This window comes from Indicator indicator, chromosome 18, assembly GCF_027791375.1.
Source record: "Indicator indicator isolate 239-I01 chromosome 18, UM_Iind_1.1, whole genome shotgun sequence".
Classification (NCBI taxonomy): Eukaryota; Metazoa; Chordata; class Aves; order Piciformes; family Indicatoridae; genus Indicator; species Indicator indicator.
Window position 1 is genome coordinate 21,355,211 of NC_072027.1, and position 24,294 is coordinate 21,379,504.

The 24,294-nt window shown below is 51.3% G+C and overlaps 1 protein-coding gene across 2 annotated transcripts; it reads left to right on the top strand.

Moving 5' to 3' along the window:
- Positions 1-24,294, top strand: CYSTM1 (cysteine rich transmembrane module containing 1). Of its 2 annotated transcripts, XM_054389168.1 has the most exons (4): positions 1-31; positions 3,621-3,670; positions 8,383-8,630; positions 23,873-24,294. In XM_054389168.1, exons 3-4 carry the CDS (start codon positions 8,402-8,404, stop codon positions 23,977-23,979), a joined length of 336 nt encoding a protein of 111 aa, XP_054245143.1. In that variant the 5' UTR covers positions 1-31; positions 3,621-3,670; positions 8,383-8,401; the 3' UTR covers positions 23,980-24,294. The 2 variants fall into 2 exon arrangements, with proteins under 2 accessions (XP_054245143.1, XP_054245142.1); XM_054389167.1 differs by lacking the exon at positions 3,621-3,670.

Genomic DNA, 24,294 nt, shown 5'->3' on the forward strand with positions numbered 1-24,294 from the left:
AGTTGCCGGTGGGAGACGGGGAGCGCCTGAGGTAGCGAGGGGCTGTGTGAGCTGCGTGTGGGGCTCTGTGTGAGGCCATGTGAGCTGCATGTGGGGCTGGGACCCCATGGGTTGTGTGAGATGAGGCGCTGTGTGTGGGGCGGGGGTCCCATGAGGGTGTGTGAGGTGAGGGGCTGTGTGTGGAGTGGGGGCCCGGTGAGTTGTGGGGGTGAGGGGCTGGGGTGGCTGGGAGCAGCCTGTGCCCCAACATGTGTCAGGGGAAGGCTTGAGCCAGCCGCAGGCATAAGCTGCCCTCGCTGTGCAGTGAGGGCTGGTGGCTGAGGAGGGCCTGGGTGCGGTGGAGGAGAGCTGTGAGTTGTGGGGCAGGACTGGGACACGGACAAGGGGCCCTTGCTTCAGGGAACGTGCTGGGCAGGGTTGCTGCTCTGAGGAGGAAAACTTCTTGGATTAAAGACCTGTCTCAGCTCTGGGAGGGAGGCCAGATGTTGAGTAGTTACTCTGCTGCATGGGTCCCCAGGGTGTCAGCTCAGGTGGGTGCTGTTGTGGAGCAGGAGAGTGACGGCCCTTGTAGACCCCCAGGGTGTGCCTGGGCTGAGGTGCTGCTGGCTCAGGGGTGTCTCTCCCTGTCTGCCAGCCCTGTCGATGCAGTTGTTACCAGAAAGGTGCTTCCAACTCTGTCAGGCTTTCATTGCAGTGAGTGAGGAAGCTCTGGGCTTCTACAGTCCTGCCCTCTGCATCAGTGCTGCTCAGCTGCAGTTGTTTATGCAACATGGGGGGAGAAAAGGAAGGGAGGCATCTGTGCTCAGAGCTGATGGGCTTGTTTAACGCTAATGGACTTAGCTTGTGAAGCAAGAGGTATTCTAGTACTCTCTGGGTAAAATTAATAATGCTGCTTCATGTGTTTAAAAGCCATTATGGCTGTCCTGGATTTATAATTTCTGTTTCTGTAGCTGTTGGGAGGCTTCATTTGGATAATTAAATGTCATGGTGCAATAGGAGAATAAGGAAAGGAAGGTACTTGTCTCCTTTCCTTGCCACACAGATCTGGCAGCACTCCTGACAGCAGTGGAGAGACCTCTGTCTGGGACAGCACCAAGAACTCCCTAGGCAACCCAGATCCATGTTGAGCTCTATCTGAAAGAAAAAAAAACAGACCCTTGCTCTTTGCTTTTAGTGCTTTCACCTTTGCTATGAGACCTGGTGTGAGGAGAAGGTTCAATTGTCCAAACAGGGTAAGTCTGGGTGAGGGACTGAGCGTGGGTGAGCGAGAACAACTGCATAGCGCAGCTGCCTTCTCCTTTGTGCTGTGGTAAATATAGTGAGGAGGTACAAGGTGAGGGAAGTGTTGCGTGACAGAGAAGGGGTATTTCTCTTTCAACTGCATCAGTTGGTTTAATAAAAAGACTGTATCTTCCTAGATACGTTGGGTGAGAAGTGTAGTATTGCTGTGTCAGTTAGAGTGAGGAGGAAGCAGAAGGTGCTGAGACTTGATACGTTTTGGAGATGGTATTTCAGTGCCTTTAATGGAGGATCAGGATTTAGCATGCACTGCACATAATGGTGTTTTTACCAAGTACTGAAACTTCTTCAGCACTAAGTCTCTTATGCTCTGCCCCTTATTCATGTGCCATAAAAGCCATCTTTGTTGTGTTACTGATTTGTCATTCCCCTAAGGCTTTGAGAGCAGTAACTGCTAACCTGCAGAAGCTGATGCTTGTCCTTGCTGAAGAGGAGAGCATGTCCTGTGAATGAATGACTCCAGCATGAGTGAGGAGCTCTGACATGGGCTGAGCAGACCCTGCAAGGCAGTACCCTGTGTCAGAGCACAAGGCTCAAGTATTTTGCTGCCATAAGTGCCCCCAGGTCCATATGACATTTAAAATTGGCAGTGGCTTGCTGCTTAAAAACCAGAGGTGTTCCAGTAAACATAAGCAGTCCTGCTCCTGCTCATGGCACTGCACTGGAATGATGGAGAATTACCTGGAGCACTGCTGTGGTGGTAAAAAGAGAGGCTGCCTGTTTCTGAGGTAGTTCAGTGCATGATCAGATTAATATGTTAACTTTTTCTAGGAGGGCAGAGCAAGCTTGTGTAACACTGGCTTTTCAACAAACAGGTCTGCTTTTTCTCTGTTACCTGCTGTGATCTCCCTGTGATCAGGCACAGGCTGAGCAGGCAGTCATGTAAACTTCTAGTGGGAGCTGTGGACTTGAATGAGCAGGGCTGGAATGCCTTCCTTTGATATTGATGTTTCCTACTCTCGGTTGTGTTTTCTGTCTTCCTCAATTTCCTCTTTGTGAGCTGAAACCCTGTGGCTCAATGAGTAGAAAATAGCACCCTGTCATTTTGGGAAGAGGGGAAGGGAGCAAGGAGTCTGAGTCATTCAAGCAGTGCCGAGTCTGGCATTCTGCTGGCTGCAGCCTGGCTTCCCACAAGGCAGTGTGGGAGCCTCTGAGGGATGGGAGAGGCAGCCTTCTCTGGGATCAAGTGCCTGGCCTTGCACCCCTGTAGTGCATGCAAAAGCATCCAAACCCTGGAACCAAGATGTTAATGCCCCTCTCTGCAGTGAGGTCTGTGTAAAGGGCTTCAATTTCTTGGTACCTTTTGCCCCAAGGACTTCTGTAACTGGGTGTGTCAGCAGCAAGTGCCTTGGCTTGTGGCTCGAAGGGCTGTGCTGGAGTACTTCCTGGCATTGTAGTTGTTTGGGGTTAAAGCACGTGTTCTTAAAACCTTTCATCAGATGTCTGATTAGTTTCAGAAGTTTTCCCCATGAGTATGGAGCTCCTGTAATAACAGTATCAGAGCACTGGATTTAATTTTTGTTCACCAACACTATTATTGTAGGAGCTACACAGACAGCTGTTTCAGCTTCATGTTCCTGCCATGCAGAATGTGTGGGTGGATGGTGGCCAGCACATCCTGAGCAGGAAAACTAGGCAGTGAGTTACAAGTGGTACTGTTTTGTGTGATCATAAGCACACTGAAGGACAATCCTGGCATTCAGAGCTGTGCAGGTGTGAGGCTGCACTGAGTCCTCTGGAGACAGAGCAGCAAGGACAGGCAGATCCTGTGACTGCCAAGCGAAGGATGTTGTTTCTGAGGCAAATAATGTCACCATGACCACAGGCCCTTTAGAACTGTTCAATCCCCTGATTCTTGAAACCAAACCCAAATGGAAACATGGATATCAGTCCTGGTTTTCTGAAGAAGGCAGGACAGATGATGGGACTGAAGAGGTGAGACAATTTGCAGGGATGCAATTGTCAGCCTTACACATGAATTATGTTCTCTGTTTGCACAGATAGGCAGACTTCAGGCCTCAAGAGGGCTTAGAGGGTGCTGGGAGGTGGGGGTGCCTGGCTCAAGGAGCACAGAAGGTTAAATGTTTCTCTATGCAGCCCACTGCTTATCACTCTGCCCAGCTGCCTGCTTCTGCCACTTGGAACAGCAGCTAGGCATTTCTGTGCAGCCACACAAATAAATGTGAGGAAATGCAGCTCTTCCTGATGACCATGGAGCACCCTATAGCCCTGGAGACCTCCTGAGGAAATGGGTTTTAAGAAAGCAGCATTTTCTATCTGTCTTTTGGTGGCACTGAGCTGGGCTTTTCCCTTCTCTCTAGGCCTGTGTTTGGGGAAGTAAACCAGTTTTGAGCAACTTCTGTCAGAAAAGGTGGGTGCTGGTTTTGAGTGGTTCCTCTTCAGCTCTGACTGTTGCTGTCTGGTGCTTGATGGTGCTGTCTGGTGAAGTGGGTGGGCAGACAGACCTAGGAGGTGACTCTTCCTGGAAGCAAGCTGAGCAAGGATGGAATCATTTAAAATTTATCCTCAATGTACCTTTCTTGCAGTCACCAAATGGAGCTGGCAAAGAAGCTGGTAAGAGGGAAACACAGAGCCAATGCCATTTAAAAGCCACTTGTGCTTTTTTTTCATTTGGAGGCTGTTCATATAAAATGTGATTTAAATGCTAGGCTGGTTGCCAGAAGCTGGATTGCTGATGTTAAATGTACTTTCCATTAGAGCTCTCTATTGGAAAACTACTTCCTAGCGTTGCAGGCATTGAAGGGGTGAGTTACATCAGGATGCCCCAGTTGCCCTTTTCAGGATCTGTGCCTGTCACTGTGCCCTCCAACTTCATCTGTGCAGAGGCCAGCTGAGTTGATGTCTGACGTGACAAATGTGATCCCTGCTGGCTGGAGCAGCTTGTGAGGTGTGGTGCTTGTTGTGCTGTCCTAAAAACAAATATCTTCTTGCCTCTAAATTCCTAAAATCTGCCAATTGTTTGGAGATTTTTGAGGGGTGGGAGGCTCTCTGGATGTTCCAGACTGCTGATTTGCCTTGTTTTTTGAAATTAATTAATCTCTCTGTTTGGGGTGTTTGTTTCATAGGGCTATTCTTGCCGTGTTCCCTGTGCAGCAGCAGCAGGCAGTTAACCCTGCCTCAGTGCCCATGTCAGATTGTCCTCTCCCCCACGCATGCACAGCTTTGCACTTAGTTGATTCATTCACACAGGAGATTGCATCTGACTTGCAGGCAGCTGTCTGTAGGGACTGGTTTTTCTCTGCAGGTGGATTAGCAGCTGTGAGCACCTACTGAGTAAATACGTAGATGCTTCAGTTATGCCAGGGTAAAGAGGTATCACCAGTACTTTCACATAGAAGCAGATTCATACTGGTCTCCTTGAAGGCCAGAATTTTGTTGACCTCAGAAGATGCTTGGGAGTGCCAACTGTAAAAGTAGTCTTTTGGAGGAGGAATAAAAGGTGGAACTGGATCTTCTTGGCAAGGTGTGAAGGCTCTTTGTTTGAGACCCTCTTGTGCTAACAGAAGAGCTTTCCTTCCATCTTTCTTTCCCATGTTCTCTTCTTTCTTGTTTACCTGCATCATGTTATCTTCTGACCAAAAGTCCAACCTGCTCAGGGTCTTCATGCTGTGCTGCAGGGCTCCTTTTGTAAAGTGACATAGTGGTCAGATACCTAAATGAGTCTACTGATTTTTTTTTTCTTTGTTTAGAGGGAAAAGAAAATCTTTCCCAGTGATTCCTAAACATAGATGGGATAAAGGTGGATCTCATTTGATTCATAATCTACCACATGCTGACCTGTAAAAAGGGGTAATTAGGTGGCCGCTGTGGATGATGAGACTTTCCCAGTCTGCTGTTTGCGGAGACTTGAAAAAGAGTGGTAACTGGTCAGTGAAACTCTGCATCAGCTCTGCCATGAGCAATGAGAGAAGGATGATGATCCTAGCTGTGCATGTGCAGTGACAGGCTCCACCTGTCCCACTCACAAGGAACTTGCAGGTACAATTAGTGTGGTGCAGCTTGAGCTCTTTGCGTGGTTTGACACAAACAAGAGCTGTCCTGGAAGCGGGCTGGGAACAGAATGGGAAGCAGAAGACTGCTGTAGCACCACATAACATGGTGTCACGTAGCATGGCTTCACACAGCCTGCTCACTCCTTCTCGGACAAAGTGAAACGAAAGGCACAGCAATGGGTGGCAGGAATGACCAAGGAATTTGTATAGGCTTTGTACAAGTAGAGAGTCCTCAGCTTGGGACAGATGCCTGGAGAAAAATAAATAATAAATTCATGGGTGTGCTGGAAGAGGAGAGTCAGGAGCAGTGAGTGACTGGGTCTAACAGCTGCATTGCTGTGCTGGCCTTATGTGAGGCATCAGAAAGAAGTAGGGGTTTTCAAAGCTTAATGATGAAATTGTTTCCCTAGGTGTTCTGGTTGCCAAAATAGCAAACTGGTTGAAAATACCCAATATATATATATATATATATCTTGTGTATGAAGTGTCATAGTCGTGTACTTGCCCCTCGGACAGGTTACAGACACAGAAGAGCTTCAGTTCTGTCCTGGGATGGTGGTGCTCGTGCATTAATATCTCCATGGGTTTACTCATGTGCATCTAGAGCCAGATGTAGTCTGTCTGATATGCTGTGTGCATCCTCCTGCTTCAGTGAGCTTCTTTGCAGCCCTTGTAGCAGACAGTGCAGCCTTTTGGGGAACAGAGAGCTGCTTGTTGAAATACTAAACCCTCTGCTCAGGCAGGGCAAGTGGCGTTTGCTCAGCAGTGTGGAACGAAGGGGTTTGAAGATAGCTTAGGGAAGTGATGTATTAACAAACTGCTTAGCAAAAGTACTAAGGGGATGGGGGAGAAGGAAACAGAATGTTTTCTCCCTCCCTAAGAGGACCAGCAATTTCTCCATTGTTAACCAGAAACAGGTAGGGCAGGTGCTTAGTTACAATCAGGGAAATCTCTGTGCTGGATTTAGTGGTAGCTGAAGTTTCACATCTGCTGAGGCTGTGCAGCACTGGCTCTGCCTGATGGACCTCCTGCAGTGCCCTGAAAAACAAAGGGCTTTATTGAATGGTTGTCTGCTTGCTTGGAGCTTTGCCTCCAAGAGTTGCTCATTAGGAAATCCACAGCTATGTACCCTGACACTAGCACCCAGGAGCTGGTTTTGGTTGCAGCTCTCATGGAATTACTAGCTGGGGTGAGAACCTACAGCAAAGCCTGATAATACATTTGACCAGGAGCTCAAGTATGTCTCTGAGAAGTATCTGCTTAATGATTCAAGGCTCTGCCTCGCAATCAGATTCACAGGTTAGTAACTGGGGCTAGCACATTACCTTGTGTGAATTTGTGAGAACAAGGAAAACATAAACATTGTCACAGGGTTCAGAAAGGGCAAGTAGGGAAGGGTGTATGCTTGGCAGTAACTGACAGTGGAAGTAGGGGACAAGGGAAAATGCCTTCCAAGAATTTGAGTGAGGACAAAGACCATTGTGAGAAGGCTGACCTTCACAGCTGAGATGGGGCTGGGAGGGATGGACAGAAGCAGTGTTTAGGGCATCTAGAGGACCTGGTTTCTGAAACCACCTCCTGGCTTGTTGAATGCCTTCATAAGCTGTTCAGGAGTTTCCTTGTTCATCATAAAACTGCTTTTATCAGATGCTCTCTTCTCGTCTAATCTCAGTCGTGTTACTTCTCCTCAGGCATGGAGGAGAAGTAACTTTTGCCCAGGTGGAACGTACACTTTTTAATCCCATTCTTCAACTTTTCCACTGTTTTGTTCCTCTGGGGTCTCTGTCCAGGCATCTGTCTGGTGTTCAGCAGACTCCTCAGTTTTCTCCTCTGTCCCTCTCCCACATTAACAGGCAGAAGCTCAGGTGCTAACCAGCCTCCTCTCCAAAACCTGTTTTGCAATGGCTGGGACAGAGCTGTGGAACAAAGAGCACTGGTACTTCCTTTTTGTTCCCCGTGGCACCTTTTTCCTGTTTGCTCAAGCCATTGTCAGACTTGGATTTTTAACTCCTCCTGTCTGCTTTACCAGGTACAGCCTTGTACACTGGCCCCCATCTCAGACCTTCCTGCAGAGGTGTTTTCCTACCCGTGAGGTTCCGCCAGCAGTTGTATTAGTTTCTGAAGGCCTTTAAGTGTGGTCCCACACTGGGTGCTTGTACAGAAACCAGGCAGCCATCCCCCACTCCATGCTGGCAGAGCAAGCCTCAGTGGAGGCAAGTTAGACTCCTGGTACTTCTGCCTGAAGCCTGTGGTGTGTGGGAGGGAAGGTGTGTAGCAGAGGGGAAGGATGACCCTTCTGCACCCTGCAATGGAAAAAGAAACTAGCAGAGTGCAGTGGCTGCAGTCAGGATGGTTCCTCAACACGTTGTACTGAGAACACTTCTCTTTCTTTACTGGGGAGAAGCTTCAGAAACCTAGTGTGAGAAGTGGTTTGCTTAGTCATGCTGCTTACAGATTTATTGAAGTTGCGTCAGCTCTCTGAGGTGTCTTTAATGTTGCTTTTTGAATGAGACTAAGCCCAAGGTCCTGATTGTATGTGGCTGCTTAATGATTTAGCTGCGTATTACTGGAAGAGTGCAGCTTGATTTTGGTGCCATCAGTCTTGCTCCACAGTGCTGGTGTAGGTGCTTGTAACAATTAGCAGAAGTGTGGTGGACTTGTGCGTTCACTCTTTCCTGTCAAGGATGCATTTGTGCGTGTTGCTTAATACCAACAGCAGCATGAAGTAAGCACTTCTAAATATCTTTTAAAAGCAGTTTAATCATGAGTGGAAGCAGAGGATTTTGCTTTGCAGTTGCAGGACAGTTTAGTGCCTTAGGGTGAACAGCTGATGATTGCCTGGAAAGCAGCGAGTCGTGGCTGCTCAGCTGAACTCATGTCACTGAAATCATTCCAACTCTGCCCCTGCTTTGGGGTTAAAATAACCTCACTGCTTGTGCAGGTACTTTGAGGTCTGTTCTTACAGTTCATGTAGAGCCCTCTGGAGAGCAGTCTGAAATGGGCATTATATGGTCTTGGTTGAAGCAGACAAAGCAAAACTGTTCTTCTGTTTATTTTCTTTCTTCTGCAGGACAGAATCTGCATCCCACATGAACTACGAAAATCCTCCACCCTACCCTGGCCCAGGCCCAACTGCCCCTTACCCACCCTATGCCCAGCAGCCAGGTGGTCCTCCGGGCCCATACCCAGGGTATCCTCCTGGACCCACGGGGCCATACCAGCCAGGCCAGCCAGGTTACCAAGGTTACCCCCAGTATGGATGGCAAAATGCACCTCCGCCTCCAGGACCCATGTATGCAGACGGGCCTAAAAACACAGGTATGCCTAGCAGCTGTTCTGCTGTATTCTGCTGTTGTGCTTCTGACGGATCTTCAGCTGTTGGAGATCTTGCTGAACATCCTTAATGTTGATCCTACAAGGCCATCCTTATGCCCAGGTTGTTCCACCTGCTTTTTGCTGGCTTTAGATTTGCCACAGCTATCAACCAACAGGCAGGCAGAATGAAAATTGTCAGTGCCAAGCTGCAGTTAAACCTTGTAAAAATTCAACTGTTACTGCTGGAGTACAGACTAGAAAAACACTATCCAAGCCATCCAACAGTGCCACTGCAATCATTCACAGAATCAGAAAATGCACTGGGTTGGAAAGGACCTTTACAGGTCATCTAGTCCAATACCTCTGCTGTGAGCAGAGACATCCCCAACTAGATCAGGTTGCTCAGGGCCCAATCAAGCCTCACCTGGAATGCCTTCAGGGATGGGGTCTAAACTACCTCTTTGGGCAACCTGTTCCAACCACCCTCAGAGCAAATAATTTCTTCCTGACATGCAATCTAAATCTACCCTGATCCAGTTTCAAATCATTGCCTCTCATCCTGTCACTGCAAGCCCTTGGAAAACAGCCCTTCCCCAGCTATCCCACAGTCCCCTTCAGGTACTGGAATGCTGCTCTAAGGTCTCCCTGGAGCCTTTTCTTCTCCAGGTGGAACAGCCCTAACTCTCTCAGCCTGTCCTTGTAGGAGAAGTGTTCCAGTCCCCTGATTATTTTTTGTGGCCCTCCTCTGGACCTGCTCATTGTCCTTCTTGTGTTGAGGTCCAATGCAACATAATCAGCAAATCAACACTAGTTCCGGTGTGGACCCCAGAAGGACACCACTTGTCACCTTTCTCTATCTGGACATCAAGCCATTGACTGCTGTCCTCTGGATGAAACCATCCACCAAATGGTCCACCCATGGAATCCACATCTCTCCATCTTAGAAGTGTGTTGTGGGGGTTGTGTAAAAACCCCTTGCAGAAGTCCAGAGAGATGACATCTGCTGCCCTTCCCTTGTCCACTGCTGTGGTCACTCCACTGCAGAAAGCTACCAGGTTGGTCAGGCAGGACATGCCCTCGGTGAAGCCATGCTGCCTGTCCCCAGTCACCTCCCTGTCCTCCGTGTGCCTTATCAGAGCTTCTAGGAGGATCTGTTCCATGATCTGCCCAGGCACAGAGGTGAGGCTGGCAGGTTGGTAGTTCCCGGGCCCTCCTTTCTGCCCTTCTTAACAATGGCTGGGATATTTCTCTTCTTCCAGTCTCCAGGGACTTCACCTGACTGCCAGGGCTTTTTAAGCAGCATGGAGAGTGGCTTGGCAACTCCATCAGCCAGTTCCCTCAGGACTCTGGGGTGCATTCCTGGGCTCCTGGCTTTTTCTGAAGTGTTGTTCTGGGCAAGGGCAGCAGGGTTTGTACCTAATCTTGGCAGCAAGCTGGGCCACCTCTGTGCCATGTCACCTCATTATGGTGTGTTAGGCAGCTCAGGCACCTACAGCTTTTGTGGGGCTCACTGCAGTGCTTGCTGCAGGCCCACTGTCAGAAGGCATTGAGAAGATTATGAAGGGACAGGAGCATCTTCATATGAGGAGATGCTGGGGGAGGTGGGTCTGTGCAGCCTGGAGAAGGGCAGGCTCAGGGAGGCCTATGCATGTATGCCCATACCTGTGGGAGGGGATGAAGAAGGGGGAACTGGACTCTTCTCAGTAATGTGCAGTGACAGGACTGTAGTCAATGGACACCCAGGAGGCTCCAACTGAACAAACCCCCTTTTTCTCCTGTGAGAGTGATCAAGCACTGCCATAGGCTGCCCAGAGAGGTTGTGGAGACTCCCAACTGGCAAATGGGCCTGGGTGGTGTGCTCTAGCTGACCCTGCTTGAGTAGGGGGCTTGGACCAGATGATCCCCAGAGGTCCCTTCTTTCCAACCTCAACAGCTCTGGGATTCTGGCAAGGCTGGGTGTGGTTCCTGCGTTTTCTTTACTGGAAAAAGCAAGATTCAGCTTGGGGTTTTTTTGGTAGCTTTTTGTCTCGCTGGTGAACACCTGTCTAGAGACCAAGTTTATTCTCATCAATGTTTCACAGGCTTTGATTGTAGAACTGCTCATATATCATGGGGGGTGTTCACCCCTCACCATCAGCATGGGGACTTGTGCTCTCTTGCCAGTTCCAGTGCCTTCCCTCAGAGACAAAGATACTCATCCAGGCTGCGAAGCCAGAAACCATCATCACCTCTCTTCCCCTGAATATCACAAATAGACCAGACCTGTTGAGAAGAGTCCTAACTGTTCTGGCTGCCTTGGGGTGAATGGCAGAGGATGTGACTGCAGCTACCAGAGGGTCTGTCCTATGGGAGGGAGTGAGGAGCACTCCTGTAGAGGGCTGTTCAGGCACTGTGCTACAGGTGGCAGCTGTTCTCAGGAAGAAGAGACTCGAGGTTTGTATGTGCTGGGTGTGCCTGGCATGGTCTTGGACAGACTTTCCTGGGGTGAACAAACGACACAAAAGTACCTCAGACCAAACCCCAGCCAGAGCTTTGCAGCCGTGCCAGGCTCCAGCTCTGTGAGTAATGCTGCTGCAGGGAGGAGGTGATAAAGTGTTGTTGGAGCTGGCATCACGTGGGAGATCCTCAGCCCTTGGACAGTTTCCCCAAGACTTTTGCCTCTTCAAAGCTCTTTTTGGCCACTGCACATTGAGGTCCTTCTCCACATGCTGCTGTGCTGTGGCTGGGAACAACATGTGCCTGCACCTGAGGTCTGGGCACATCTACTGCATTTTGAGCTAACTGCCTGCAGTGTCCCTCTGCCACTGACAGCAGCAGGCTTTCCAAAGCTCTCATATTGGTGGGAAGCTGGAAGTTCCTAGCAAGAGTTTTCCACCACAGTGAATCCATCTACTCGACGTAGCTGGGTGGACAGGCTGGGCTGTGGAGAGAGTGTTTTCATGAACTCTTTTCCAGTATTCTTGGCTAAAATGGTGGACAACTTGACCAGTGAATATAAAAGAATGCCTGGATTTAGAGCTGATGTAGGATGGTGTGGGTTTGGCCAGAAGACCCAAACAGAAGCAGCAAACAGTAAGTGGGAGTGAATAAGAACCTGAATGAATGCAACTCATGATACTGAGGGGAAAAAAATTCCTAGTCTCCCATGTAGAACATCTCTGGTTGGTGCCAGGGTTACTTTGCTGCCATAGCCATGAAAAAGGGATGTGCTAGCAGAAGCTGAAGCGAAACTGGTCTGCTGCTTTGGGCAGTCTAGCTTTGAGCCCAATCTGCTGCCTTAGAGGATTAAAGGATCTCCTATCAGACTGAATTAGGGAACTGATGACAGTGAATGTTCTCTGCTCTGATCAGAGCTCTGCTCAGCTTGCAAACCTGTGGGCCAGAGGAGTAGGGTGGGAGATTGGAGAGGACAAGTACCTCTTTCGCTGGGACCTTGCACTGCAGGAGGCACAGTCTTCTTGTTAAACCTAAGCTAACACAAGTGCAGCTTTGCAGAAGCAGCACCCTAACCCACGAACCAAAGATCTTCTGGGATGTCCTGTTCAACCTGCCTTCCTGCAGCCTTGTGCAGGCTCTGAACCCCTATTCAGAGCCTCCTGGCTGCATTGCTGAAGTGGGTGTAACAAAACCTTTGATAAATGTAAGATCAAGTCAGGGCTGTAGCTCTGTTTGCAGAAGCTTTTCCTTTCTCTTGATTCTCCTGTCTTCTCTCTTTTTGCCCCTTGCCCATTTTGGTCAGTCTATCAAACTGGAACCTGATCCTATGATATTTTAACAGAAGCCTTCTGAAAGAGTTTTCAATAAGGCTTTGTTTAGTGATCACCTCCACAAGTGTGGGATACAGAAGGGATGTCCCTGAAAAAGCTGCTTTTTCAAAGCTCTGTTACACTGGTGCTACCTGCTAGTGTGGCTGAACCTCACATGATAGATGGACATCTCAGTTCAACTGAGTCACTGCAGTCTGCCCCTCAGGGCTGCCAAGATCCAATGTGGCTCCTCATTTCTTGGGGTGTTTCCAAGCAGTTTGCTACCCTTGCTGTTCTATGCTTTGAGTTACTTCAGTGTGTAGGCAGACTACAGAGTGGGCTCTCATGTTGTGGATTGTAGCCAATGTGCTGATTTGTAGCAGTAATTATGCCTCATATTTTGGTCTCGAGTGGATCACACAGATGGAAGTGATTACTGCTGAGCTTTCAAAATCCGATTGGGAAGCAGCATTTCATGGCAAGGGTGGGGTTTTAATCTAACAGTGTGTGGCCTGTCCACAGCAGCAGTGGACATAGCCTGTCTGCTTGGCCCCTGGAGAAGAAAAAAAAAATCATCTCTTGCTCTCTGCAGTGAAAAGAAAGCTTCATCTGAGATGTAACAGGAAAACAGCTTAAACTTAGTGCTGGTTTTGTCACCCGCACCGCAGAAGAGCTCATGAACCAATGAGTCTTGTTTCAAAGGCTGCTGTTGAAGCACTCTGCAGGCTGATATCATCACTGGCGTGAGTTAGGCTGTGTGCGTGTGCTGCAGCCGTGCTCCACAGCACCCATCCTCCACGTTCCCAGGAGGTGGGAGCTGTAAGTGTAGAAAGGCTTGGAAGAAGGAGATGCAGCCCAGCACAGTGCTGAACATGGAACACAAGTGTTTGCCACAGCAGGCTGGCTGTGCACAGTTAGCTACCCACCATGGCAGTCAGAACTGCCCCAGTTAGCCTGGGGTCTGCTCAGCAAGACTTAGCGCTGGTGGCTCTGTGACTCCCATGTGTTATTGCACTGTAGAAGAGGGAGGCCACAGGTGATGACGGCAGCTGGTGGTCCTTTGTCCATTCTCACAGGGAGTGGATGCAGTCCACCCCTCAGAGGCACCCCTGTTACCTCAATGCTGCTGGGCACGAAAGGCCTTGGAGCAGATATTTCTTCTCCAGGTGGAGCAACACTGAGCCACAGTCTGGGTGACTTGCTGAGATGTCATGGCAAGGTTTGGGGTTTTTGATGATTTTTGGTTTTGTTTTTATTTTTTGATAGCTGGCTGTTGGGCTTGCACAGGCTACTGATAGCGAAGTCCCCAAAGAAACAACATTCCTTGGATCTTGCAAGGGCTAGCAGCTGGCTTGGCTGTTGTTCGTTACAAGTAAACAACCTGACCTTAGAGCTGATCATTTGTGTTCTGAGCCTGAGGGGTGTTATCCTTAAGGGTGTTACATCCAACTTCCTAGCTCTGTGAACCGTCTTGTTCTGATTTCTCTCTGTGTCTTTCCTGCTGTAAAACCAGAGGGCTGTCTTTGTGTTTGTCTGCACACAGTCTGTGCAGGTGTGAGTTCCTGGCACACCATACATCCACCATTCAGCATCACACAAGGCTTTGGGTAGCTGGAGGGAACTCACCTGACCCAGAACAAAGATGGGATGTGAGCAGTGGTGGGAACACAGTGCCTGCGTGGGGCATGGCAGAAGGAGCCAGGCCTTTTTCAGCAGCAGTCTTGCTTAGGAGGAAGAAAACGTCTCTCATTGCAGAAAACACCTCGTTTCCCCACCAGTCTTTTCATTACAGAATAGCTTGGTATCAGCTGGCATAAGGAAAGCCCAGTATCTGCTGCCTGGTCAGCAGACAGGTTCTTGTCTCTGTTGACTGGAGGCGAAATGTGGTGTGCTTTAAATATAGTGCTGTGCTTTAAAAGAAGAGGGCTGAGCCAAAGTACAAAGTGACACGCTCATTCGGGAAGCACTAGCTGCGGTCAGCAACTGGCCCAGTTTGACTCCTGCCGCTCCTACCCTGCTGGCACAGAACAGCATGATGTACGAAGGTGTTCCGCGCTGTGCCAAAGGGAGCCAGGCTCTGCCAGCAGCCCTCCTCCAGGCAGGCAAACACAGCTCGGCGCTGTGCCCCACCCGCTGTGCGCGCAGGGGGAGGCTCGGGCTGCGAGCTGATTACTTAGGGCAGAACCGGCTGCGGTAGGAAGAGTGAAGTGATGCTGCCTGCCACCTAATGTTTGGCCAGCAGCAGAAATAAGGAGATCACCTAGATACAGTTACTGCCTTCTGCTAGAAGGGTGGATTTTTCCTCTTTATGGACCTGAGTGTTTAGGGAGGAGACCCTAACTGCACTGGTTAGTGGCTACCTCTTCACTCCTCAAACCCTGCTGAGGCTTCCCTCGCAGAAATTCGTTGGAAGGGCAGTTCCAGCGGGCTTTCTGTGTGCTGACCCTTTCCAAACAGCCTGGCAGAGCATTTGGCTTAACTGTTACTGTACCTCCAGGACCTGCAACTCAGACAGCTGGTGTCCTGCCAAAAAGAAAATCTCACTTGGCAGTTGTCTTCCTCTTTGCTTCTCATTCTGTAATTTGCATTAAAGCCTGGCATCCTCTGTCCCCCAAGATCACTGTCTCACGCCTCCCTTTGTCCCTGGCTGTCAGCTGACTGCAGAAGCAGTGTGGGCTATTTGCTGGCAGACAGTGCTGTCCTGGGGCTGACCTCCCCTTCCCAGCTTTTCACCCTGAAGAAGGGGATGATCTGAGAAAACACTGCTGCAAAGAAAAGGATTATCCAAATTCAGGTCCTGTGTCTGAAAACATGCTCAGACAAACTGCCTTACAAAGAGTAAGGCTGCCTCTGAGGTGGGCCAAGTTAAATGAGGCTGCAGTTCTGGACAGTCCTTGTCAGCTGGGCAACTAGCCTGGGTGAGAAGCAAACAGTGTCAACCCTTTGCAGCAACTGCACTGGTTGTGTATTTGAGCCCTGGGGGACTGCTCAAGGACAGTCTTGCTTCCCTGAGTGGCTACTTGCTGTGGTGTGTTCCTTTTGGCTTAAAACTGGACTTTGCCGTCTCTGCCACTCGTAACACTCCAGGATCTTTCTGAGACTGAGTTTGTGCTGTGTAAATCCTTCCAAGCCAGGGCTTGTTTAAATCAATGACTGATAGTGAGTTTCAATGAAAACACCTGCCTCAAGCTGAGGAATGTGTGGTTTTCAGCTCTGCAGCTGACTTGGTGAAAAATTCCTCTTTGGTTTAGCAGTATATTAAGATTTCAGTGATTAAAAAATGTTGGAGGAAGCTCTCAAACTGCAGTTTTAGAAGATGTCTGCGTCTGTTCAGTCTGGAAGCCATGAAGTGCTGTAATTTTGAGACAGGAGAAAGCTGGTCTCTTATGGCACTTGGTGACCTGTGTGATGATTGATGGGGTTTACAGTGCTTTGGAGAGCTGACACCTTGTAGAGAATGGAGTACTTACTATATCAGGTTTGCTTTTTTGCTGTGAGGAGTGCCTGGAGCAGCTTTCTAGAGGTGTTGAATCCTCCTTGGGCATATCTGTACTCCATAAATACTGGGTAATACCACTTCCATTATCTTGAACATCTCTGAATCGCATCCCAGTGTGCTCAGGTGAGGAACATTAGGTCTCTCCCAGCCCCAAGCACGCTGCGTGATCAGACCGAACCCATGCTGGGAACACAAGTGACAGGAGAACTGCTTGTGTGTGGAGCTGGGGCTTGTGAAACTTGCTGTGAGGATTTTGCACCGTTGGAATATTTTTGCTTGAAAGTAGGCTATTCTGTTTCCACCTTCCTCTGGCTGGTGTCTGTTTCAGGAGTGTGCTGAGGGATTTCCTGAGATCCCAATGTGGTATCAGGAGAGACTGCAGGGAGCAAAAGATCCTGGACAGGAAGGAGCTGAGGGGCCAGGGAGTGTGATGTGACAGGCAAGAAGCTGTTAGGCATCAGCAAATATCCCCACAGAGGAGAGTCCTTCTCACCAACCAGAGCTGGATCTCACCTGTGCCCAAGCTTTGCTCTGGAGGTCTTGTGGGCAAGGGGGGGGGGGGCGCCTTCAACTTCAGATGAAATTCTAGATCCCTGTTCCATACAGTCTCTTATTCTGCACTTTTTGCCTGTGTGGGATTTCCTCCAGGACATGTGGCTCGTTGAGAGGTCAGGGCTGGGGGTTCCTTCTTCCTGCAGACCTGGAGTGTACACCCCAAAGAGTGGCTCAGAAACATTTTTTTCTACTTAGTGTCACCTCTGTATCCCTTGGCTGCCACTAACACCCCTGTGCTGACTTTCCCTTCTCTGGCTCCATCCTGAACAGAAAGGCTTTGGAAGGCTGTGGGTATGAGCAGTTGGAAGGTGGAAGCAGAGGCACAGGCTTACTTGTGGCAGGCAACACTAAGCCCTGTCAGAGAGGCTGTTACTAAAATGGTAGGGTGCAGTTTTAAGCAGGACTTCTTGTTTGCTGGCTGGACAAATAAAACCAAAGCTGCTGGTGCAGAAGTGGCTGGTGATAAAACCCACTTCATTCACATGTGGACAAAGGCTTACTGATCCCTTCTCTGATGCATGCTTCGTCCCAGAGAAGAGTGTGGTATTCATGACTGCTGCTGCTCTGGGCACTTGTCACTGGGGCAAACAGCTGTTCAGATACCACAGGAAGGTGGTAAACTGCTAGTTGCTCCTTCCTCTTGTGAGCTCCAGACCTTGCCTAAGCCTACAGCAGCTGGGAGTGTGGGTAATGGGTTCGGAGGCAGTTTGGTCTGTGTGCTAGCACACAGCTGGATCTGAAGAAGCAGTCGTTTTTAGGACTTACTGCATCTCCCTGCTCTGGACCCTGCCACCTCAGGAAGAACAGAGTCCCTGCAGCTGAGGCCAGTCTGGGTCAACGCTGGGGGCACAGACACCTTGCTGCTTCTGGGCAGCTGACTCTGGGCTGACCTTGCCCCTCAGCTCAGCTGGGATGAGCTTGTGTTTGCTGTCTGCAGACATACATAGGCAGGAGCCAAGACTGAGCCAGACCTGGGGGGGTGGGCTACAGAGCTCGAGGGCTCTCAGCTTTGTGGGGTGGCTTTCTGGGGGCTCTCCATGTGGCTCTCATGTCAATGATTGAGACAGTGCCTGTGCCAGGCGGGGCTGCCTCTGGTGTCACAGCCGATGTCCTTGTACTGCACCCCCTATAGACCAAATAAAGCACGGTAGGGCTAAGGTCACAATTGTCATTTATAGCTATCTGGGTGAAAAGTACTGCTCTGCCTTTGCCCCACCGAGCTAATGATTAACACATCAATTAGGTGTGAGAAGAAACAAAATGTGTAGAGCTAAGATAAAGCAGGCTGTGCATGAAGGAATCAGGCGTGGGAGTGTTTGTTTTCCGAGCAAGGTGGGAGCTGTCTGCACTGGCCTGTGCTGGCTGGCGCCGCAGGGACTGCTGCCCTGGCAGGGGTTTCATTCTGATCTGCTCTCTGTGGGGCTGCTTAGAGATGGGAGAGGCTGCTCAGCCTGCACCCCCTGTTTGCAGGGCATCCTCTGCACTTACAGCAGTGCTGATGTGTGTGCTGGGAGGAGGGAATGAAGGTGCCTCTTGATTTCCCTGGGTACTTCTGTCACTGTGTCAGTCCTTCAAAGCTGCTGTTCAGCTGCTGTGTACACAGTGAGCAGACTGGTACAGGATGGCCCCAGCCTAGTGAGAAGCTTGGCTGGCAATAGTTCATCTACCCTTCCTTTGGGCTGCTTTTTACCCTGTGCAGGTTGGTAGCTGTAAGTGAATAGCTGACCAGCCTTCACCTCTTCTGCTCTTAGCCTATCCTCTCAAAGCCCAGCTGGTTGATGAGGAAAGCTTTGTAGCGTTGCTGCTGTATGGCTGTGCTTAAAATTTGTCTGGCAGTTTGCCTGGTGACAGCAACAGAGCTACAACTTCTGAGGCATTGATGAGGCTTTAAAGAAAGTGACCATGAAACTCAAACTGTAAGGGAGAGGTGGTTGTTTCCATCTAGGGTCTGACAGCTTCCAGTGGTGATGGTGTTTCCTCTCAAACTGCCCATGACTGACTAGCTCCTGAGACTCTCTGGGAGAGGAACTCTGCAGTGGCAGGCAGTATCTTCTCAAATGTGTGCCAGATAGCCTTCTTTGGGGCTCTGCTTGAACTTGGAAGGTTTAATGGGTTTGGTAAAGTACCATAAACCCCTACATGGGGAAGCCCACAGCAGCTTCTTAGAGGGTTTGTGCAGAAAGGTTCCTGTGCCATGATGTGTTCCTGGCTGACATGGGTCCAGCTTTCAGCGGAAGGCTGTAAGAGGCTGTGGTCCCTCTCCAGTGCTGTTGCACCGTTTGTAACAGAAAGACACCCCCCAAACCCATGGTGAGTCCCAGAAATCTCTTGACATGATTGCTGTCCCTTTCCTTCTCCTGTCTCAGCCCTAGATGGATCTGTCAGCCTAGTCAGCACAGTCCTTTGCAGCAGGAGCTGCTGGCAGCAGCATGGCACAAGCAGCTGAAGGTGCTGGCTGGCAGCTGGGAGTGCTGCCCACTGCCACCTGCTTGTCCCACATTTGGGAGAGCCTTGGTGTTCAATACTGCAGCAGGTCTTTCATAACAGCACTTTATATATGCTTGGAACAGGCTTTGTCAGGGTGTCCTTCACACTTGGCTGTAGCTTAAAGCTTCTGATGAATTCATAAATACTTGAGGCAAACTCTTCTTGTGTGCTGCAGATGCAGACAGCTGATTGTGAGCTGCAGCAGCCATTCCTGCTCTGCTTTGGGATGCAGAAGGTTGTCCAGGAGAGCACACTTCAGTTCTCTGACTGCTTTGCAAGTTGCTGACAAACCAGCAAAATCCTTTACTAATTTGTGTGCTACCATGGAGGACTTGTCAGGGGCAGCTGTAGTTTGCCAGCTTGTGTCTCCTGCACGCTCAGGCGTTGATTCTTGGTAGCTCAGCTCTGAGCTCCCAGAAGGCATCATTACTGTAACTCTAGCAGTGAAGCAGTGGTGTTTGAGCTCTTCCTTGGGTGGACGGGCTTGACTGGGGTGGCTGAAGCTAGTAAAGCCCTCCAGCCCATGGTTGCATTGCAGTGACATGATCTTCCCAAGCCAGTAGATGCCTGCTGGAGGCTGGCCAGAGCAGCTGGCTCACCAGGTCTGCTGAAGTGCTCAGAGGGTACCTGCCCTCGGGCCAGGTGTGGACAGCCTGGAAGCTCAGTGTGTCTGTGGCTGCTCCAGAAGGGAAGCTGTGGGTGTGTGAGGCACCCCCAAAGCAGTGCAACCTTGGTCTGTCCACCAGATTTGGAGTTTCATATGCTGCAGAGCTTTTTCTGGGGCAGGGAAGGGTGTGGGGTGGAGGCTGCAGGGACTTTGCTCTGGGGCAAGTTCTGTGGTATCTGTAGTTGCTGGTGTTTTCCAGAGGTTAGAGCTGTCAGGCTGCCTCCAAGCCACCAGGAACTAGTGGTTCCCTAACATCCTTCCAATCCCCTTCTGCTGTGCAGATCTCCTTGGGGCGCTGTGGCCCTCAGGTTTAGGTGTGGCACTGCTCTGGCAGCTGCAGTGCAGCTCTCTAAGGCTCCAGAGCAGGACAGCTCAAATGGCAGCTGGTTAGAAACCAGAGCTGCCTCAGGGCTCCAGCATAGAGCACTGCTTGGGAAGTTTTCTGAGCAGCCTCAGCTGTTGGCTCTGAGGGATGGAAGGAGGAAGGAGATCTGAGGGATGGGCACAGGCAGGAGATCATGGCTGGTAGCAGACTCTGGAGAGCCCATTGTGTGTGCCCTCTGCCCTGCCCAACAGCTGCACAGCACCATCTTATGCAGGACTCTTGGAGCGTTTCAGTTGTGCTTTGCCTCACTGTAACAGGACCTTCTCAGAGGAAACAACAGCACCGGGAATAAGGAAAGTGTTCAGAGGGTCCTGGCTCCACCTGGATCCCGGGGGTAAAAAAGCCCCAGTGGCACCAGAGATGAGCAGCATGTTCAGAGGCCTTTCCCAGCCTGGAACACACCAGTGCCTCCTTCAGCCCCTGGGAGCTGCACTGCTGGCCATTCTTGCCCTGCTGCTCTCTTCCTCCAGCAGCTGGGCCCTATGCCTGGGTGCAGCACCAGGGCTGGCTTCTCACAGCTGGGTCTGCTTGGCCAGGCACAAGGGCAGCTCCCCGTTGCAGGGAAGGACCCTGCTCAGCGAGGGATGGGAACCGATCAAGGTCAGGGGGCCCATCTGCTCCCAGCGGTGCTGGCCAGGGATGGAAAACAAATGTGGGCAGCTCTGCCCTGCCAGCTTCTCCCCCAGACAGCAGGGCACGGGCCCTTCTTTCCCTCTGCTGAGCAGCTGGTGGCCGTGCCAGGCACCTTACCAGCCGCAGACCAACAGCTGGCGCTGCACCGAGACATGAGAGCAGGCGGCCTTGGGTCACCTCCCCAGGCAGAACAGAGCTGGTCTTGTGCTGTGAGAGCTCAAACCATCACAGCCCTTCATGCTTTGGAACGTGAAGCCTTTGCAAGTCTGGCACTCAGAGCTCTGTGTGGAGGTTTGGGACTATGAGCATGTAGGAGGGAAGGGCCTGACCTGAGTCCCTTCTGCCTTGGGACAGCTTCCCCCTTCAGATGGGTCTGTGGGCTGCCCTTTCAGAGGGATGAAATGGGCTCCCTTGGATGGCAGGAGGTGCTGGGCTCACAAGTCATTGGCCTTCACTCCTTGCTGGTGTGGAAGGGCTGCAGGCCCTGGGAACAAGCTGTGGGGAAGAGGTGGTTGCACCACTGCAGCACTGCCCCACAGCCTGCCAAGCCCTGGTCTGTGCCCGGGGACCAGATTTCCATCACGTCCTGGTCTGCTTCTATGTGCTTTGGCTGGGCAGGGGCAGGCAGGACCAGCAGCTCCTGGGGGAGCAGAGCACGTGGCACCTCTCCTGCTCCAGCAGAGATTGGCACAGCACTGGAGTGTGCTGCCACCTCCTTCTGGGGCCATCTGGAGAAGGGATGTGCTTCCACCCTGCCATTCCTGGAGCAAGGGCACCACATGCTGTGGAGAGCTCACAGGCTGCAGAGCTCTGAGGGGACAGTGGAGATTCGCCAGTGGAGGTGGTGCCTCCTCTCTGAGGTATTCTTCTAGGCAAGAGGGAGGCTGCCTGAGGCTGGGGTACAGAGTGTACCTGAGGGAGAGGGGAGAGGGGGGTTACTGGGACTTTTTCTCTCTCTGCCCCACCCTGTTGGTGGCAGGATTTTGGTATCATGTAAGCTGGAGCACATTATCCCCCACACATCCCCCTGAGAGCAATGAAGCAGTGAAGGAGGGAGGATGTTTTCTGAGCACAAAGCAAGCTTGTGGGAGGACCAGGCTGGTGGCATGAGCTGCCCCTTGCCCAGGCTGCTGCCTGTCAATGCCAGTTCAGCCACTCAAAGCCCTGGCTGCCTGCCTGGGTCGGACTCCTTGGACAAGGGCACATTCCTCACGCAGACCACAGCAAACAGATCAAAAAGAGCTTTAAGGAAGGGAGGTTGTGTGCCTGTCTTCAGTCTGATCCATCCCTGCCCTGACTTCCCTGGGGAGGAAGCAGGGGTGCATAATGAAGCTGCAGCAGTGTGGGGAGCAGCAAACTGGCTTAGCTGTGCCAGCCTGAACAAGACAGCAAGTAGGCAAACTGCAGCTCATAGGTACAGAAGCTGGCATCTCCTGGAACCCTCTGCCTTGGATGCCTACCTAGGAGGTGCCTCTGCTGCGACTGCCCCAGCCAGACCTGGCAGCAGGCAGGTTCTTTTCACCTTCACTGTGCTAAAGCTGTGGGTTCTGATTGTGCATGGAAGTGGCCAATGGCAACCAACCCTCCTGCTTGTTTCCCAGGCCAGCTGCCACTGGAGCCCTCTGGCCGTGGGTGCTGGCAGTGTGTCTTGGCTTAGCAGTGAGGCTGCAAGAGAGGGAAGTTCTGCAGGTGATGTAGCCCAGCTCTGCCCCAGCTGCCTCCTGTTCCTCCTCCTCACAGTGACCAGGTGGCTCTGTATTTGGGGGGCTGGTCAGCCAGAGCTCAGCCCTGCTGTTTCTGTGGGGCCTGGGGAGCTCAAGCTGCCTGCTGCAGTGTGGATGAGCTTTCTCTAGCCTTCAGGGGCAGGAGGGACACTTGGCTCCTCCTGGGACTTGTCTGTCCCCACCTCCCCACAGCAGTTGAATCTCACTTTCAGACCACCTCCTGCCCTTACCTCTGTTCTGCTGCAGGTGGCAAGGTCTCACTTTCTGCAGGACACTACTGGGTACATCAGCAATGCTGGTGGTGCCTCTGTGAGAGCAGAATTAGGAAAGGGCAGCGAGTCCAGAGAGAGAGAACAAAGGAGTGAGACACAGAATAGAGTTGGAGGAGGAGGAGGTGCTCTGGGTGTTCACTGCAACCTGTGGAGAAGCATGGAAAAGGTGAAGCCCATGAAGAGAACCTGTGCTGGAGCAAGTCATCCTGGCAGGGACCCTATGTGGGTGTCCAAAGGCTGTGCTGTGTTGGAGCTCAGGGCAGTCTCCAGCAGCACTCTGTCTGGCCCAGGGCAGCTACTCCCTCTCATCTCAGCGCTGTTTAATGACAGCCTCGAGCCACCTTCTCCATCACCAGGTGCCTGATGATGCCTCCAGATGTCTGGCACACAGATTGCTACCTCCCTGGCCCCATGCATGGACACAGCTCCCCTCTCCTGGCAGGAGAGTCAGGGCGACAGCACCATCCCCCACCCCTGTTCTGCCAGAGGGTGCCTCAGGAGGAGGCAGGAGGGAAGGTGATGGTTTACTGTCTGTCTGTCTTCCTCACTACCCAAATCTATTTTATTGGTGATAAATTAATTTACTTTTGCCTACAGTGGCCATAGCTGAGCAATCATTCTGCCTTTACAGCACCCGTGAGCTCTTTCACCCTTTTTGCCTTACCTTGTCCCGCTGGGGAAGAGAGAGAGTGAGAGGGTCTGGCCCTCAGCCAGGTCTGACCCACCACCCTCCTCACCCCTGCTCCCTCACTAGCACCCCAAACGCTGTAGGAGCGCGTTTCTCCCACAAACCACTGTCTGGGTGGGCTCCTTTCTGCCTGGTAAGGGTGGCTGTGCCAGGCCTGGAGGGGCATTGGCTTCAAGCCGGGGCACCTGTGGGTGTTCAGCTCCAGGGATGCCCTCAAAGCTGAGCCTCTTTTTGCTTACGATCTGTGTGTGGTGCAACAGAAGCCTGGCCCTGGCTGACTTTTGTGCGTGTGCCAAGATGTTAGTGGAGCCTGGACTGGGATGTGGAGGAAGTGCTTCCCCAAGACCCTCCCCGCCCCAGGGGTGCTGCAGTGCTGGGGGAGCAGCAGCTCTTCATGGAGTGCTGCTGCCCAGATGAAATCAGGACTGAGGGGCTCAGCATCCCGCATAGAGCTCGACACCTCCCTTCCAGCAAGCACGGCACCAGCGAGCAGGGCGCAGAGGCTGGGCACAGTGGGCACTGTGCTGGTGCCAGGGCAGCAGGCAGGGCTGGCCACTGCAGGGCTGACCAAGCTCTCCTGTCCCCGCAGTGTACGTGGTGGAGGAGCGGCGGAGGGATGACACGGGTGAGAGCGCATGCCTGACAGCCTGCTGGACTGCGCTCTGCTGCTGCTGCCTCTGGGACATGCTGACCTGAGCACACCACCCGGACCTCTCACGAGTGCTATGCAGGCTCCCCACTCCTGTCCCCACTTCTGTTACTGTAATCAACGCTCTGCTTTGCACAGCCTGGAGTCCGTCTGTCCGTCCTAGCACCTTGGTGGGGTGGGGGGTGCACTCCTTTATTTTAGTAAAGAAAAAAAAAATCCCTTTTTACTATTTCTAAGACTTTTGTTGTAACTTTGAAGAATGTGCTGATGGTGTATTTAAACCGACAGCATTCTGATGAAATGTGTATTTATCAGTTGAAATTTTCCTGGTCCTAGAGATGAAGACGTCTGCAGTAATTAAA